This window comes from Aythya ferina (genome assembly GCF_964211825.1).
Source record: "Aythya ferina genome assembly, chromosome: 4".
Classification (NCBI taxonomy): Eukaryota; Metazoa; Chordata; class Aves; order Anseriformes; family Anatidae; genus Aythya; species Aythya ferina.
This window is the reverse complement of record NC_140300.1, coordinates 11177661-11196666: the sequence shown is the minus strand read 5'-3', so window position 1 is coordinate 11196666 and position 19006 is coordinate 11177661. Positions and strand designations below refer to the sequence as shown.

Here is a 19006-nt window from a genome sequence, read left to right as displayed (position 1 = left end):
TCCTCTCTTTAGTTTATATTCTGTAAGACAGGCCGTTCAGCAAATTCAGTAAATCTTTATGTGATAGGCCTCTATTTAATTAAATTTACTAACGTGGTCCAAAAAGACAAAATACCACAATTTGAGAATCATGTCCCTTTTTGAACCACAAACCTGTTTCTACTGTTTATAGACAGCTTGTGCAGTGCCTTTCCTTTGGCACAGGGGAGAGGACTGCATGCTTTTTCCAGCACTTCCTATGGATCAAAATCAAATCAAAAATCTATAGCTGATACAGGACAGCAGGCAGTTAACATAAAGACTGAAACAACCTGTGATTTTTTTGGCTAATTTCAGAGTTTATGGCACTAGAGATGAATGAGAAGCGTTACCCAGCAGAATGCAAAGCAATACAAACACACATGAGACACAGCACAAGCACTCAGCACACAAGAGCTCCAAATCTCACCATATGCTCAGTGCAAAATTTGTGTCATATAAACAAGCCTAGCACAAGCTAACCTCCTGCCTTCATAATTGTAATAAAATATTTACTGAATCCAAGTACAGTTAGAAAGAAATCTCTGCTGAATTTTAGAAACTGTTAGTGCAGCAATATAAAGGCTATTTTTGCATGGCTTCTAGTGAGACTGCAATGAGAAAGAACATAGCAGCAGCTCTGCAATATATCCACATGTAGCTAATGGTATTTTTTCATTATAATATAATGAAGTCTAAAGTAATTTAATATTAAATAATAATAGGGAAATTTAAAAATTGATCTGTCAACTAATAAGCGCTAGTATAATCGTAGCTTCATAATCTTCACTGATGTAATTAAATTATCTGAAACAATTTGAAGTAAATGTTTAACCATCTTTCTCTACTCTACAGAATTTTCACTTAACTCCCAAACAAACATTCTTGTGACAATACCAGTGATTAAGTTCCCACGGTTCTGGATGAAAACCAAGTCATTTCAGGTCTGTGCCCCCAAAAACGTGGAGTCATCCCACCATACCTGTATCTTCCGGCATTCTTGCATTAATCCAGCTCTACTGGGACATGGACGTGGGAAATGCCACCACGCTTTCCTGAGCCCTGCTCGCAGCGAGGAGCAGCCGGCGGTGGGACGAGCAGGCGCTGCGGCAACGCGCTGTCACGAGAGTGGCTCTGGCACAACTGCGGCCAGGGCTCAGATGACTCCTGCAGCACCCACGCACAGGCGGGAGGCAAGCCAAAGCCTCGCTGGCATGTAAAAATAGCGCCCTGCAGAAGGCTCAATGTTCACATGTCTGCAGGGTGTCCAACGGCGGGCCACTGCTGGCAAGGACATGGAGGGACTGGGGATGCCACCTCCTATAGGCACTGCAAGGCAGCACCAGAAAAAAAAAAAAGGCTTGAAGAAGAAAAACCTTCAAACTGGCTGGCCAAAAATTAAAAATACAGGCAGCTGACAAATTAAATATATGGTATCTGCCACATGTGGAGAAACCCCTCTAGCCATACCCTCAATACAGGCTGTTCCGCTCCCTGTCCCTGTGCACAGGAGGGCACAGCACTGATTTCAGAAGATGCTCAGAGCTCACTTCTCTCCAAAAAGCAGTCACGGAGATAACTGGCAACCCAAAATCGCTCCCCTGATTGCTCATATGGAGCTGGACTGTGCATCACTGGAATAACAGTGATGTGTTGAGCTATTTAAAGCAATACTTGCTCGCCCAGTTCTCATGTGAATATGTTACAATCTGTAGCTCTTGCTTTGGACTAACTTTGTGTGAAGGCGGTAAGGTGGCGTGTATATTCAAAAAGGGGACTGATGGAATGGGGAATAACCTGGCTAAACCTGAGCTAAAGTGCTGGGACAGGAATAGGACTGCATCTGCCTTTAACATGAAGATTTTATTTTTTCCTGCAGCCTCTGAAGCCACCAAAACACTCTCCCCTCCTCCCTTGTTCACCATCCTCTATCCTGTCATTGCCTGCTTGGTTACAAAGCTGCTAAGAAACAGTTTCTTCTCTCTTTCAACAAACAGAAACTGGTCAGGGGTGTAACTGTGAAAATATCTCCTCAGTGTCTGATGCTGCTGTGGGAGGGCTGGGAAAGCAACACATATTATGCAGCAGTGTGCACAAGAGTTACAGCAAGTTCACAGTGCCATGCAGATTGAAGAATATTTTGCACCAAATCATATTAAAATCTATTGAACTGATCTTAGCTGCAGGCACGTTTAAGGGTGATTCTCCATCAACATCTATAGTTGATGCTGAATCTTTTCAGAGAAAGTTCAATTCCTTCCAATTTCCATCAAAAAATAAAGCTATCATTTAAAGCTTATTTGTGCAGAATAAGATGGAAATTTAAAGAAGGCTCAGTGAAGCTCTTACAAATTTCTCTAGGTTCTTACTAGCTCACTACGGATGGATTGTTATAAACACTACATAGAAAGAGGTAGGTGGAGGCTTTTTTTTCCCCCAAAAAAACCAAAAGCATCAAAGCGTCATAAGCATCGAGATGCAATTATGATCAAATTTGAAAATATTTCATGATGATAAGCCAGAATCAGCTGACTGTTTTTGATCTTACAGACTTGACTATCAACTAACGCAGAAATTAGTAGTAACTCCAGCACTTAGTAGTAACTCCACCACTTTTGCAGAATGTTGCCCTTTAGTTTATTACTTACACAAAATATCTTTACAGCAGATATGAAATAAAACATTGTTTTGTTTGTCAAGTACTGACTATGGGGAATGGAAGAAGCTTGTCTATAAGGACAGTTGAGGAGCTTGGACTTCAGAGATCCCTGTGGTGTCCCTGGGCCATGCCTGACATGGTCCATAACTTTACAGAGCCCCTGGCAGTTGCAGCCTGAGACTCAGACAGCAAGCTTTAAGATCGCAGCTCCTGAGCCCAAATTCTGCACACTGAAACCATAAGCTCACATGCACCACAAGCTGCAGACACAAGGTGTGATATCTGAAATCAAGTAAGTTTAAAGCCATGAATTCACTTTTAACAGTATTATATATGCCCTATCTTACAGGAGCTGACTTTTGGCATTAAAACCTTATGACAGTACTTTTTTCATTCAATACTTTTGTGCTGTCTGTGCTTGGCCAGATCATTCCCCGCAGTCTTTTGGATCCCCACCAGATGTCCTGGCTGAGCACTCCAGACACTGGCAGGATTTGGCCTCTGTAGTTCTTCCCAGAGGCTGCTTCAGCTTGGCAGAGAGGCAGGAAGCACTTTGCTAAATAGCACCACTCAGAAGAAAGGTAAATGAATAGGCAGGAAACGTCAAAGAGCTTTCCTTCTAATACAGCCTTTCCCTCCACTTCCCAGACCATTTCCTTTTCAAGACTAAATGCTATATCATCTATATTTTGACAATCATGACACAGTCGAATACTGTTCTAATTTGTATTTACAATTCCGCTTGTAAGCTTTGAGCCTCCCCTACGGTCTCGCGACTTGGCTACAGCAGAGGAAAACTCATAGATGAATAGCTGAGAGGTTTTTGATAGTGTTACAGTGAAACTCCAGCACTTGGCTTGATGGACACAAACTAGCAGACTATTGCCCCTCATTCATTGTGGTTTACTGACAAGATGAGGCAATGGCAAAAGATAACTGATGGCAGCACAAGCAGCACAGCTCACATACCGACTGCTGACACTCCTGCTGCAAATGAGCCATAAAACATTACAGGTTTAAACCTATTTCTCAACTCAATGCAAGCCAAACACCTGTAACTCCTCTATAGTAATGGCAGTAATAATACTCCACCCTTGTTATAGAAAAAGATGAGGCCCTTGGCTCTTCTTGAAACTTCAAGTTCTGGTAGCCAGGGCACTGCCCTCACAGCATCCCTCACCATCTTTCTGCTTTGGGTTTTGTTTAACCAAGGTTACATCACTGAGGTCAATGCCTCTGCTGATGGCAGCCAGACAGCTTAGCAACAAATTCAGGCCACGCTGAAATAGATTAGCAAGCTGCAAACTCTCTAGAGCTGATGGTGCCATTGGTTTTAAATGGCTTTTTTTTATTATTATTATTAAAAAAAAAAAAAAAAAAAAGATTTCAGATCTATTCCTGATTAATTCACTTTTTTCTATATTCATTTCACTCTTCCCACTACAAGTGAGTGGCAATAGTATGGAGAGAGTATACAATCTAACACTGCTCCCATTCTCCCATGATCAGAGCACCTTTCTAGACCCATTTGAGCTTTTTTTTTTTTCCATAGCCTGTCTTAGAAAATGTTTAGAAAAAATATTTACTTTATAAAACAAAAATATTTATTTTACTAAATATGGAAAAATGCAGTGGTTCTTCACTATAAAAAACAAAACAAAACTTTTATCTAATTGAGAATTTAAAGAAAAAAATCAGAGCTAACATAACAGCTGAGATTCAGGAATTTTGCAATATACAACATACACATGCCTGCTTGCACACAGCAATTCCCATGCTGTTTGAGGTCCGCATGTCCATGAACTATTTGCCTCTTACTAAGTTTCTAACCAACAGTGTATATGATTTTAACAGCACATGGAAATTACAGAGCTCACTCTCACTAGATATTAAAAAGAATTACTTTTTATACACAACCTGTAATTGATGAATTTTACTTTGAGTACACTGGAAAATACAAGAAATATTTCACAGATTGTTCACAGCATGCTTTAAATTATTTTTCCTCCTAGGTCACAAAAAGTGGCTGCAGTGCTACTTGGGATAGCATTTATTTGGATTTTCCATTGAGGACAGAATGATCACAAACAAACAAGCAAGCAATAAAAGTGAATACATCCCTGTATATAAATACAGAGATTTTGGCAATGCTTGATCACTAGGACAAAAATAATGAAACAGATTTCCTTTTAATTATCATCATCTGTTAGTTGAAGTAATCTGTAGTGGTTGTGTTCAAAGTTGGCACTACTGCCAAATGATCCTTGCCCTCAAGCACTTATGATCTAAACAAAGACGACAAACATATGGTGGAAGTGAAAACAAACAAAAAAGGGTAAAGGTTTAACAACATAAAGTAGGATAAACGGTACATCCACAACTAAACCTATAACCTTTGACTTTCTGCCCATTCTTTCTTGGTGTTACCAAGCACAGCTCCCATTCCTGCTGGAAATGGACTTGCAGCACCACCCAACTGCATCCACTGGGACCAGATATACCCTGACAAATCTGTCCTGTGCAGAAGTAGCCCAAATTCTAACTTCTCTTCTGACTATCAAACACTTCCATCCTCAAGTGAGAGAAAACATCTGCACAGTAATGAAATATACATGGATGTGTCTAACTGAAACACACACACGAGCAAGTCTGAGAAAAGAGCAATTTGTGGTTTCTTGTAGTGCAAGGCATTGAATTATAAGATACTGAAAATGCTGCATATTTATAAAGCAGAAAATATTCAAATGTGAAATAAGGCTGAGAATTCACTCTGAGCTTTGCATATAGAATTGCACGTAGCTGTGCTTGCTCCAGAGGTAACTGGGTCATGAGTCCCTTCCTGCTCCCTGCTATCTCTTGGGAATAAAGAGCTTCCTTCAGCCCTGAAACTGGTGATGACAGCCCTTGTCTGCTGGCCAGCCCATTGAATGAATGAGACCACAGCTTCTCCCACTGCCGGCTTCTTTCTCACATGGGTCCCCCTACAGCAGACCTAGATCAGACTGAAGCACGTGATGTCCCCTTTTACTGTCCCGACTACAACATAAGCACCAGCCTCCAGATTTATCTGGAAAAAACATACTAATACATACAAAATGGTGCACAGAGGTCAAATATACAGCCTTTAGCGAAGCTTTCATAACAGCAAAAATACTATACAAAGAGGTGCAAGAAAATTCTTAAGAGAACTGGAGGAAAAAAAATATCCCTGTCTCATAATGAGGTCACGGCATGCCAGCACATCCAGAAAGTGGTTTGCTAAGTGACACAGGTCAGAGGGTAAATGGATACGCTCTGGTTAGCAGCAAAGTGACAGTGAAAGCCACAGAGATGCCACCACGTACCTCACATCTTACAAATAGACCTGAAGCACAGGGAATTTGCTGACCTTGCGAAACTGATAGAGATGGCCAGTGAAAACGGAGCAGATGTCAGAAAAGACAAGACATGCTTAAGTAGAGGTCATAGACTGACGTGCTATTTAGAGCAGAAGAACCACCATGTAATATGGGTAAGGCAAAGAATGAACAAAAGGTATTCGTTACTAAAAGGTCAGGCACTACAAGGGACTAATGAGAGGGAGGATTAGAGAGAGAGGGAGGGAAACTTAAACCCTCTGCTGAATAGCTGGTATTAAATGAGGAACACAATCAGGAGAATGGGATGTGTTGTGTTAAGGGAAGGTATCCCGGCAGCAATAAAATGGTACTGTAACAAGAACTGTCAAGATAAAACCCTGAATCCAAGCTCAGCACTTTATGGGAGGGAAACAGCAGCAGCAGATGAGACAATAAATGGCAGTCAACATGACCAAAATTCTCCCTAGAAGGCTTGGAAGTTAGAAGAGCTAATTTATATCCTTTAATACAGCAGGAACTATACTACACGGAATTGTGACATTTAGAGGATTGTGAACAGTGCAAGAAAGATGACAGGCCCTGTGAATATGCCAGGATCATTTGGGGGTATTTCTTCTGGGAGTAAATGAATGCATACAGCAGGTTTTTAAGGTTGGATTTTCTGTGTGGGCTTATGTTTCACATGCATACAAAGGGAGAAAGAGATCACTAAATGTTATTTTATCATTGTTTTACACACAAAAATACCATTTACATTGTCTGGATTTTTAATCAATGGAAATTTCCAGTGCTTAAATAGAGAATAAACCGAACCATTAGCTAAGTAATTACATAGACTTAAAGGGTCTTCATTGCTTTGCTCTCTTCAGGAAAGTTACACAGCCATTTCCATAATTTTGCAGACATAAGCTGTCTGTTGTATAGGACCATCAAATAATAGTATAGGTTGACTGCTCTCCTTGTCCCCTGCATGTACACCCAACTCCTAGCACTTTAAACCCACAGTGACCAAGCCAGGAAACAATTTTCTGCCTGCTTTCCAAATCCCATCTTCTATAAAACAATGTAGCTGCAAAACAGCAGGGCAGATCCAAAGCCTGCTTGAATACATTAATTTTGGTTGATGGTCACTGAGGAATTTGCCAACAGTATGGGTTGTTGTTTAGAAAGCAAAGATAAAAAATAAGTCATCACTGGAAATCTAATACTGTTGGACTTTACCCTGCTCCCAATGATGCCCACCAGTGAAACTGCTATTGATTCAGCTGAAAGACTTTAAACAGCATTAATTTCTCATCTCAGTTCAACTGAGTTTTGATCTCAGCATTTTACTTATCACTACGAGAAAGTTCAGCGTTTTCCCTATTCGCCTAAGGTTACAATGTCTCATCAGCAGCATTTGAAAGGAAATCACCTCTGAGCTGACTTTAATACCAAGAAACAAAGCAAAAAGATTTTTTTTCTTGGAGTGCTTTAAATTTATTGATATTCTTTATTGTTCGGTGCCAGAATAAGTAGTTCCAAAATTAATAGCTGCCTCTTTTTTAAAGAATCAATTAAAAAACCCTGGACTCATTACCAGTGTATCAGCGTGAACCTGAGATAAATGCTCAAAACACTTTAAAATTACATGCTGATTTATCATAAGAGGAAGCTCACAGAAAGCTGTGAAACTACTAAATATGTGTAACCTTGAGATAACGTAAAGGGTTGTTGATATAAGTGTTCTGCTGAAGGCAGGTGTTGTTAGACAGATTAAGCCCCACACAGGCTGCAGCTGATGGGCAGTAAAGGAGGTGCTGGAACTGCATCTGCTCTGCAGCTCCCCGGCTGCCCCATGGTCACTTCCAGTACCTCCACTGGTTATTGGAGCCATACTCTTTCCCATCTTTAGGATATCAAACCATAGAGAAGATGCTGTAGATCAGAACCTGCTGTTTTGTTGCTGGTTTCCACCCTCCGGTTGGCAGTACTGACCAGACTATGGCCCTGCTCAGCATCCTCCCACCTCATTTTCACGGTGATATTTGCTCTCAGCTGTGTTGTTGAGCAGAGGATTTGAACAAGAAAATTCCCTGGCTAGGAAATGAGCAAGTGTTTGGAACCAGGAAAAAACAGTTTAGAACAAATTTCCATGGCTCATTTCTCTTTCCATTCCCTGGTACAAACAGAGTAACAACAGCCATGCCTACTTGTTATAGCAACACCAAAAAGCCAAAGCAAAATAAAATAACATAAAACCCAGTAATTTATCTTGCTAGTTAAGCCACAATGATTTACCCTCAACCATTGATTACTCTATAAGGTACTCACTTTCCATTAATGTTATATGAAATGGAGTTTCTAAAAGGATTACAAACAATAATTTAAGGACCTTTTCAAAGGTTCTTTCTTTTTTATGTATTATTCTGTTGAATATAAAAATGTCTTGAATAATTCATGCTGCAATATAAAACTGAACTCCTCCTGGCTTTATTCACTATGCTTAATTTGGCATTAAGATGGGATTAACCACTGTTTTATTGCAATCATACAGTTACTTCAAATATATATAGGTATTGACATTACTGAAGTGTTGGAGCTAAAGTCACACCACTTTAAACAGGTGCAAATTAGTTAACATTGGTGAAGTTGTCACAGCCTCTGGTCACAGCATGAAACCTCTTCGATTCACTTATATATGAGTTAAATTGTGCTTCATCCCCAAGAGATACATCAGCACACTGTCTCTATTTTCACATTTGGGCTATACAATTTCTGTAATTGCTTCTCTTCCAAAACTGCATCCATAAGAGAAACGTGTTACATTCACACAAACACAACCCCTGAGCCTAGAGCCACTGTGCTACTTCTTGCACAGCTCTGCAACCAACATTTTTACTGCCTCCAGACACTTTTTTTAGCTGCTTACAACAGTCTTTGAGCACACAAGATAGAGTTTTTGGTTTGCTTACTTTGCAACATGCCAGCTTATACTGTTAGTGGATTCATGTAAAACCAAATACATGTATTTTGGTAAGGAGCTTTATACAAACCTGTCATGGAAAGAAGGGGAAAAAGAAATATCACCTAAAAAAAAAGTGTCTATTTGTTGGAAAGGTATTGCACAGCACTTTTTCCAGGTAATATACAGAAATGCAACTCATTGAAGGACAGATGAAAATGCTATACCAAATCCTGTGCCAGAAGAGTCCTCTAATTTTAATAGGGTTGAAACCTGGAAAAATTACGTTCCCCATTTCAGGGGAACAACAGCAAGATGTATGCAGTGTGTGGGCAGGAGATGCTGGAGCCTCTATGCCTCTTCCAGCCCCTGTGCCCAGGTTGCTCTGCACAGAGGCCTGTGTTTTGAAGAGGAGCATGAACTTGGTGCTGCAGCCTGGTTCCAGCCCCGGGGCAGGGTGAGGCTGTGCACCACCGGGTTCTGTCTGTGTCAGAGTGTCCAGAGGGCTGGAAAAGAAGGAAAAAATGCAGCCCTGTGTGATGAAAAGTGGGATTCAGAAACTGATTTCAGTTCACCAAGGGGAAAACTGTAAGTTATGGTTGGAGGACAGCACCGAAGAGCATTTTTCAATTCAAAATAAAAGTAACCAGAGGAAAATACTTTAAAGAATTTTAAGGAACTTTCTTAATCTAAATACGCCATTAGTTTCACTGTGACTGAATCTGGTAAATCCTCTCATTGCAGGCAACAAATATGAGGAACCTAAGACTGTAGCCAAGGCCTGGCCTTGACCAGCTGTTTTTCCAAGAGCATTAGGAAAAACCTTTATTTTCCTCTGCCTCGAGAGACCCCCTTCTTTCCATCCCTAAGCCAAGAGTTTTTGCCAAGCAGAGGCCGATGCCCCACCACCCATTCCACCGGCTGCAGCTCCTGGCAGATGTAGGTCACACCGATGGGAAGGAACTGTGGAGCTTGATCTGCCTGCAGTCTGCTCCAATTGCCAATAATCCCACAGATTCTGGTCTTTAATGACAACATACTAAGATGATGATTATATGGGATGCAAGTAGCTATTCCTTGACCTATAGCCTGCTAAAATGAGACTCAGTCTGTCTGGCTTTCCTTGCCACTGCCAGTCTGTGACACTGTTGCTTGATGTTTGGCCAACTGGTATTTTGTAGAAGTTGGATAAATGATGCTTGGCTAAGCCTGGTGGACCATGGGAGCCAGGGGAGCAGGAGGAGGCTAGCCTGCCTTATTGTCTTGCAGGACTGCAAAACACAGGAGCTCTTTTTCCTCTTCCCCATTGTGGACCACATGCCAAAGAAGCATCAGGCACAATCCAGCCCTGCTCTACTCCCCCAGTATCACAGAAAAATAATGGTTTTAATAAGAGAGCAGTCCAACTTCAGTTTAATATACTACACAGAAAAAGCAAGCAATCCATGCTACCACAGTACATTTCTAGTGTTTATTTCAGAAACAGAATATAAGCAAAGATAATTCTCCTCCCAGTCCAAACAGTCATAAAGTAAGTGATGACTCAGAGGGTAAATACCAATTCTATGGCATCCCAGTCCTCTCTATCATTTAGAGTGACAGCCCTGCTCCCACTGAATAAAAAAGACAATTCTGCTTTGTAATGAATGAAATAAACATTTGCGCCAGTATGACTAGTTTTTCTGCACTGCTGAACACTATCAGTATCTGTATTTCAAAACCTCTGTGTTTTAACAGCAACTCTCTAGAAACAGGCCTGAAGTTCAAAAAGTTATTTTGCTTTTCTGAGTACTTCCTTAAAGCATGGATATGAACACAGCACTAAGTAAGCTACCTAAGAAAAACATAAAGTTAATCTGATCAAGCTAGAAGAAGCCAATATCAATTTCATATTCAAAGCGTGATATCCAACACTGTGAAAAGACTGATGAGGTCCTCAGGGTATGAAAAATGATAGGATGTGATTGAATTATCTCAGCAATACAATTAAAAGAACTAGGAAAAAAAAAAAAAAAAAAAAAAAAAAAAAAAAAAAAAAAAAGAGACACAGTGATGCCTAACATGTTAAATAAGCAAAGAACTAGGAGCAATTCCTTAATCCAATCCAATCCTTACTTTTCTAATAAATTTAGCTACAACTGTCATTGCTGCTGTGCAAAATGAGACATTTTCTGGAAGTACCTGTCTGCTCATTAACCACCTCACTCACCCCAGCCAGTGACATATAAGGTGCCAAAAGCACAAATCCCTAAATTAGCCATCATAACTTGCAGAAGCCCTTAATTTGAGATAACTTGAAGACTCAGTCATTCTAACAACATCTTTCATACTGTCAGTCACATATCAGTCCCATCTCTTTAAGCTACTCAACTAGTAATACCTTTCTGTCTCAGAGTTGGAAATTCCAGTGCTATCTCAATTTCTTCCTGCACTGAGTTGAAAAGCACGGTCTGAATTTCAGTCTGGAAGAAGGGAATGACATGCACTTAAGCCCCAAGCCATACAGCTTAATGACCCACATCATGTCACAGTTTCACCACCTAACACCGCACTGACAAACGAAGGCAGAGGCTTTAACGCTATGGATTGTGCCACTGGTTTCATAATGACAATGTTTTTAGACAGTTTTATATATTCAAAGCACTGTGAGGAAGAGTAACATTTCAAACTGCAATTGCAGTCATTAAAGGAATGAGTTTTCAGCTTTTCACTCTGCAAAAACACAAGCTTTATACAAATAGACAAATAAGGTCAAATTTCTGTCTTCCCTTGTCTGATGGGATGGACATCATCTCACCTACCTCCAAGCATCCAAGAATTAGGAAAGTCATTAAAGTCATTAATATATATATATATATATATATATATATATGTATATAATTACTTTAAACAAATATCATTGTTTCTGGAGGCTGATAACACCTCAGTACAATGTTGTCAATCCATTACTTCACCAATGCACTGCACCATTTTCTTCCTTTTTGTGCTATTTTTCTCCTTTGAGTACCCCTTGATAATTATGAACTTTTAATCATTAATTATCCTAGTTATTGGCTGAGACTTTTTCTGGTTTCTTTCTTTGTTTTTCCTCTGCAAATATGAATTCATTAATTGTCTTTCATATTTTTGGATGTTCATACTAACAGAGTGCATACTACCATGAGCATCAATGAATATGAAAAATATTAGTGCAATATTTCAGTTGTATTGAAGTCAGCTGAAATACTCCTGCGTATTTCATTCATGGATATATATTCATGGATACCTATCTTGATGGGTTTGGCAGGTCAAACTATCAACTCTTCAGAGGCAAGTTCATAATTACTTTTTATCTCTATATTATGCCAGCTTTTGTTTGCTCAAATAATACTGCCAAGAACAATGCAAGTTTAATCAGAAAAAAAATTAGCAATTTCCACACGGAGACCACTGTGCAACACGTTACAACATGCAAATGTATTTTATTCAAAATTATATTATATTATATTATTATAACGGTTTAAGCATCGCTCTTGGATGAGAATTAACAATATGTACCATTGTGTAACAAACACGAAACATCTTTAACCTCTTAACTTTAAAATTAGGCAACGGGGAAAAAAAGGAACTCTTTCTGAATAAATATTTCCCAAATGCTACAGATTCTTATTTCCAGATCCTGACTGTGCAAGTTCAGGATATATTAAATACATTTGTAAACTGTCTCTTTAACATAGACTCTTAAGAAAACTTTACAGATAAATGGAAAAGAATGATTTTTCAGTGAAAAGGAAAGTTGTCCTTTTTAGAGTAAGGTTTGTAAAACAATAGGAAACCTCTACATATAAGTACCTGGTAAATTCATGCAAACACAGGCATTGCCCATAAGGAAAAAAAAAAAAAAAAAAAAAAAGAAAAGAAAAAAAAAAAAAAAAAAAAGAATTACTCAAAATTACTCATCTCCCTGGGAACAGAAGAGCCACAGGTACTCTGCAGTGGGGAAATACCTGAAAGCAGCATTTCTGACTGAGGAGATTGCCTCCTGTTTTTTGGCCCTGCCATTCTCAACAAAAATGGTCTTTTTTTCACATTATTTTCTTATTATTTTTTTTTTCCAAGGAATACATGCATCCATTGTCAATTCTTCTTCCTAACCAAAAGAATAAAAAGCGCCCTAAATGCTAGCTTACAGTATTGCTCCTATTTTTTTTCCTCAAATGGTATCATTTGAGAATTGACATCTATCACTTTACAATCCTTCGAGTTTTTGATAAAACAGTCTTGGTCAAGATGCTGTATTGGAAGTTTTCTATAAATATAGTAACAATTATATTTTTATTAGTAAATATGCCATTCAGTATGGCATTCAAGAGAAAGTAGCCTAATCCCTGCACCTGTATTCAAGAATATTTTCTGTTCTGCTTTACAAATGGCTTCTTTTAAGCTCCCACTTTGCTTTCTTTGCAGTTGCAGGTCAAATCCACCACCTAAGTCATGCAATCAGTTCTAGCTTGATTATCCCTATACTGATGTAATCAACACTTAGTTGCCAATTAATTGAGCTGATTTCAGTTGTGAGTTCCACTTAGTGAAGGGGAAGGATACAGGAAAATGACTCCAAATCCTTTCTTTGCTCTCTAGACATGTGACCAATGTGCCGTGCCCTTCACTACAGCGGTGTGATAGCAGCCCCCCAGGGATCCTCTGGCAGGCTGACACTGCTGTGTATTTATCATTTCCTCATATGGTCTGATAACAATTATTAGAAATTTTTAGAAATTTAGAAAATTATTAGAAATTTAAAAGACAGAAAATAATTCTAATCAAGCTGAAGTTGACTATTTTTCATTCATAGTCTATGTTTCTTTTTAAAGCAGTGAGATTATGTTTTTGTACATTTGCACAGAGGCAGAATTATAACGACTCCTTTAAAATGCATTCTTCTACTTACACAGAAAGATTTAATTATTTTACTTAAAAACAATACAAACCCTTTTAAACATTCATATCTCCTCAATGACTTTAATGACTATATGCTAATCCTAAATTCAGTTATGCATCAATCCATTTATTAGCTGCATGATGAAGCATGGCCATAGATGGAAAATATAATAAAATAAATATTGCTCTTTTAAAACTGATTTTGGTCTCATCTTTAAAACAGCTCCTTGTCTACAATATATTTTACAATCATTTTACAGATGGTTTTATATTAATGAGTTTCTACCTCTCCTCAATAGATATTCACGAATTCACAATATGCTTTCCATTCAGTGCACAAGAAAATAATGATCTCAAGATTCAACTTTAAAATCAATACACTATCTTAAAATTGGCCTAGCTGTAGTAATGGCATACTAAATTAAAAATTAAAAGCTGCGCATTCTATTATGCAGAAAATCTACAGAATATTTGAAATGTATTGTTTTTATTCTCAGGTCAGCTGTGTAAGAGATTAGATCTTTTAATTATCTGTTGCAGAATGGGCAAGTTAAGTCTTGAATACATTTAGCTGTTCAGTTTATGACCTGGAGAATTAAATCTGACCCTTTATAAAGTGCATCACACACACTCTGACACATGGCTACAGTTATAAAACAGACACATAACTCTTAGCTGAGATACCATTACGCTAAAGAAGAACTTAAGTTTCCATTGAAAGTTTTTCTTTTATTTTTGGAAGCACTGCATGAGAGTCCCAGAAGCATTAACTTACTCTTCAGCTCTAGCTTTAAATAAAAATTTAATCACACTGAAGTCAAGTTTAGCACACCCACACACTACATTTAGAACCACAGAATAATGTAGGTTGGGAGGCACCTCTGGAGGTCATTGAGTCCTGCTTACCCCTCAGCATGGATCCCTCTCAGTCAGGTTCCCAGGGCCTTGTCTGGTTCTGATCTGACAGAAGGATGGAAGGACACCACTTCCCTGAAAAACCTGCTCCAGAGCTTTTCCACCTCCCCTGGGATTTTTTCCCCCCTTATATCTAATCAGAAATTCCAATGCTGCACTGCTGACTCTTGTTCTTTTGCCATGCATCTCTGAGAAGCAGATCTCAGAAACAGAAGTTCCACCATCTTTTCAGTCCACCAGGTGGAAGTCGAAGACAACGATGTAAACATCCTCTCAGCCTCCCCTTGGAGCCTCCTCAGCCTCCCCTTGGAGCCTCCCCTTGGAGCCTCCTCACAGCCCCTCCTCATACACCCAGACCCCAGCTGCCCATGGACGTGTTCCTCTTTGTGCCGGGGCAGGACTCTGCACGAAACCCTGACCTGACAGCAAAACAGACCTGTCTAAAATCACTCTCTAGCATGAACATCACCATAAATGCATGAGGACTCTTTGCAGCAAGGTGATAACAATTAGGCTCCCAAATTCATATTCAGGATCTACGGAAAAAGCGGCGTGGCATTCGGTGCTGCTGAACACCTTTAACTTGCAGAATCTTTTTCCATCTAGATTTTTACAAGGCCATCTTCCATCATAATGTTATACTACACAACACAAGTAGTAAAGCCAAACTTTTCTCTCCAGATCTGCCATAAGGAATTTGGGATATCCTGGCAGGGGGTCAACATTTCTCATCTGAACTTGTAGTTTTAGACCACTGGATTCTATTAGAACAGAATCTACTTTTAGGCAGTCATATAAGTGACTAAATGAATGACATTTATTTTTCTTCTGTTGTTGTTGTTTTAAGATATAAATGTCAAAATGAATTTCTTATCCCATAGTGCTGTCAGTCACAATGAATATGTATTTCCATTTATACTTCTTGCCTTCAGACTTGCAGGTGTCTGGCTCTAGGATAGACCCAGAGAGAGTTCAGGAGGAATTTCATTTCAATCCTACAAATAAAATATTACTCACAATGACCTTGGAAATGCCATCGTCAAAAAGTCACAGTTAAGTGGAGGAGCAATGCCATCTTTTAAAATCTATGCTTATACCATACATACAAAGAAATGAATCTGGTTTACAATATTAAACATTTAACACTGCACTTTGCAGGGCCAGACATTAGAAAAGTTATAGCAATTTTATAGCAGTAAACACTGATCCCAGTGAACCACATGTTCTACAGGGCACAATCTTTGGCACAGATATTACTGTACATGTATCCAGCATCAAGACTCTGCATGCTGCACAGCTCCCTTGCAGTTCAAATGCTAGGCAAAGTGATTAGCACTGCTTATCTAACTGCTTGTTGAAATTTGGCTGACTCTTCCACTTTGGGAGCTTTGGGATTGCAATATAAGAAGCATTGTTAAGTCTCACTGTTTTATCACAGCCTTGAAACACGTGATGTTTTAAACTAAGTGCCATCACTGTGAGACTAGTGATTATGCAGAAATCTACAGGCTGAGGGAATTGGAGTTGTTCAGTCTGGAGAAGAAAAGGCTCTGGGGAGACCTTAGCAGCCCTCCAGTACCTAAAGGAGCCTACTGGAAAGCTGGGGAGGGACTCTTTGTCAGGAGGTGTAGTGGTAGGACAAGGAGTAATGGCTTTAAAATAAAAGAGGGGAGATTTAGATTAGATGTTAGGAAGAAATTCTTTACTCAGAGGGTGGTGAGGCACTGTAACAGGTTGCCCAAAGGAGTGATAGATATCCCATTCCTGGAAATGTTCAAGGCCAGCCTAGATATGGCTTTGAGCAACCTGGTCTAGTGGGAGGTGTCCCCGCCCATGGCAGGGGGTTGGAACTGAATGGTCTTTAAGGTCCTTTCTAACCCAAACCATTCTGTGATTTATTTATTTATTTTTAATTATTATAATCTGTTTGTAACTGTTCTAGTTGCAGAAGAAGGTTGCAACTTTTTTATCATTTTAAGTCTCCTCATGCCATTCCCATATGAGCAATACAAATTCCTAATGGCAAAAAAAAAAAAAAAAAAAAAAAAAAAAAAGATGCTCCAACTTGTCTTTTACTTTTCATATAGAGATGTTATTGCTCGCAATTTCTCCCCTAATTTCCCTGCATGTGTACATGCCCTACTTGATAGCTACATCTCAGGGGTAAGCATGAGGTTTTCACTTCTGTTTGTATGGTACAAGATTACGTATATCATGTTTATCTGGTAAACTGATGATACTAAAATTATTAAAGAAATTGTAGAAAACTACTTAAAGTCCTAGAGATACAGTAGAATACCTTGCTTTGGAGTAAGATTGACAGTCTCATGAGTGTTGTCCTAATGATGCCTACCTAGGGTGTTGGGAAGAGCAAAGTAACTTGGAGAAGTATTATGGGGAAAAAAAAAAAAAAAAAAAGAACAATCCTCCCACAGCTCATTATATTTATATTCCTCATTGCTAGTGGCCTAGAACTGTACACAGCAGAAACACCAGCAACAGCCCATTAAAGCCACTCACCAATTCTAGTGCTGTGGCAGGAGGAAAAATAGGACGGCAGGGACATGCCTGATGCTGAACATCTCCTGCAAGCCCAGGTGGGATGAAGGGGCTGCAAGCATCTCACCAGTGTGACTGGAGTCAAAGGACCCAAAACTGGCCTCACCACTTCGAGCATTAAATCCTGAGCTGCTGGATCTGTCTGTGCAGCTTTTGCCACAATACATAATTTTCCAGCCCGTAGGCAACTGATAGAGCAGATGTTACCAAAATGACTTAATGCATTAAGCTGCTGTTTGTTTAATTCTGATGTGGAAAATGTGTCGTCCTCCAAATAGTTTAGTATGTTAACGTACTGGTGCAGTGACCTACAGCAATCTTCCATAATTTTATTCTATACCTATTTGCTTATTGATTTTATTCTAAATAATAATCAAAACCTTCTGTTTTCTTGCATCATACCTGTGGTTTTTAACATGCTCCTAACTTCCAGTATAGGTTCCGCAAGCTGAATAAACAAAACTATTATCTGAAAAAAACATTTAAATATTTAATGTCCTAACGTATTTTATCTATAATTTGTTTGCATTAAATGACATAAACATCTGCAAACTTCCAGAATAAAGTAACCAGTTAATAACTTGCAACACAGTACTTCACAGATGAAGGATTTAGGGAGTTCAACTGTAAGGGAAAACAGTTTAGGATCTATATCTGCTCAAGGAAGATGACCAAAGCTATATTTGGAGTGGTCTGTGAGTAACATGAAAAATCTTTTCCAAGAATGTTGATTCAAATAAAAAGATTTTAGAAATTTTAAAGTCTAACACAAGGGATAGTTTTTAATAATTATATCAAAAGAGTTTTGTTTTTATATTTATATACTTTCTTATGCTTCAATAGGACAAGTGACAAAAAGCATATCTAGTCTTGAAAGTTATTAATCTCAAAAACATCCATTTTAGAATCAATTTTAGAATAACTTTAAAAACATGACAAGCACTACAAATGAAGAATGCCAAGCTGTAAACAAGAACAGCATCCATTTCAAAACAAAGGCACAATAAAATGCGTACTAAATTTAACTCATTTGTGGATTTGCATCTGAGGTTGTGAAGCCTTCTTAGCTCAAAGCATGTAAAATTAATCCTCTTGCATGTAGCTGCACTCCTTTGATAAGTCAGCATCCCCAGCATTAGCACTTATGCTTTCTTGAGAGTCTCTGGTAGTGCATAAGATACTTTTAACTTGCCAGCACCTTATTCTGATGTTCTGTCACAGCACATTTTGACAGCTATTCCTTACGGGGACTGTAGACTTCAAGACTGGCAGTTGTTTTATCTATGGCTTCGAGAGAACAGCTCTGAAAATAAGCTTCAAGAAATTTCTTAGACTACAAATTTGAACAAACTTTTGAGTACACCTTGCAAAACACAGCTTTTGAAACTTCTGTTGTTTGAAGTCCGGTTGAAGTCCATCATTTGTATGGTATTGGGGATTTCCAGCAAAGAAATACTTGTCTGTGTTTTGCTTTACATCAATTCCAATCAACTGGTTGTTGTCAAATGACGACTCCTCACCAACTAGACTGCAATGACCCAGATACCTGTTAGGTCAAGGTATAACCATTGTGAGCCACATCTGGAACAAAGGCCAAGCACATAAACGGGCTTCAAACAACACAGAAAGCTG

General features: G+C 38.9%; 1 protein-coding gene across 20 annotated transcripts in view; it reads right to left on the bottom strand.

Annotated features, from left to right (window-relative positions):
- Positions 1–19006, bottom strand: part of ABLIM2 (actin binding LIM protein family member 2) — a 147666-nt gene that overhangs the window by 116580 nt on the left and 12080 nt on the right. For 2 of the 20 annotated variants that reach the window (XM_084517058.1, XM_084517046.1), the window contains exon 1: positions 1001–1147. The exons of the other annotated variants lie outside the window; for them this stretch is intronic. In XM_084517058.1, coding sequence (XP_084373184.1) covers positions 1001–1016 — 16 coding nt within the window. In that variant the 5' untranslated portion in view covers positions 1017–1147. Of the gene's footprint in view, positions 1–1000; positions 1148–19006 lie in introns of those variants that run through there. 20 annotated transcript variants of the gene reach the window in all.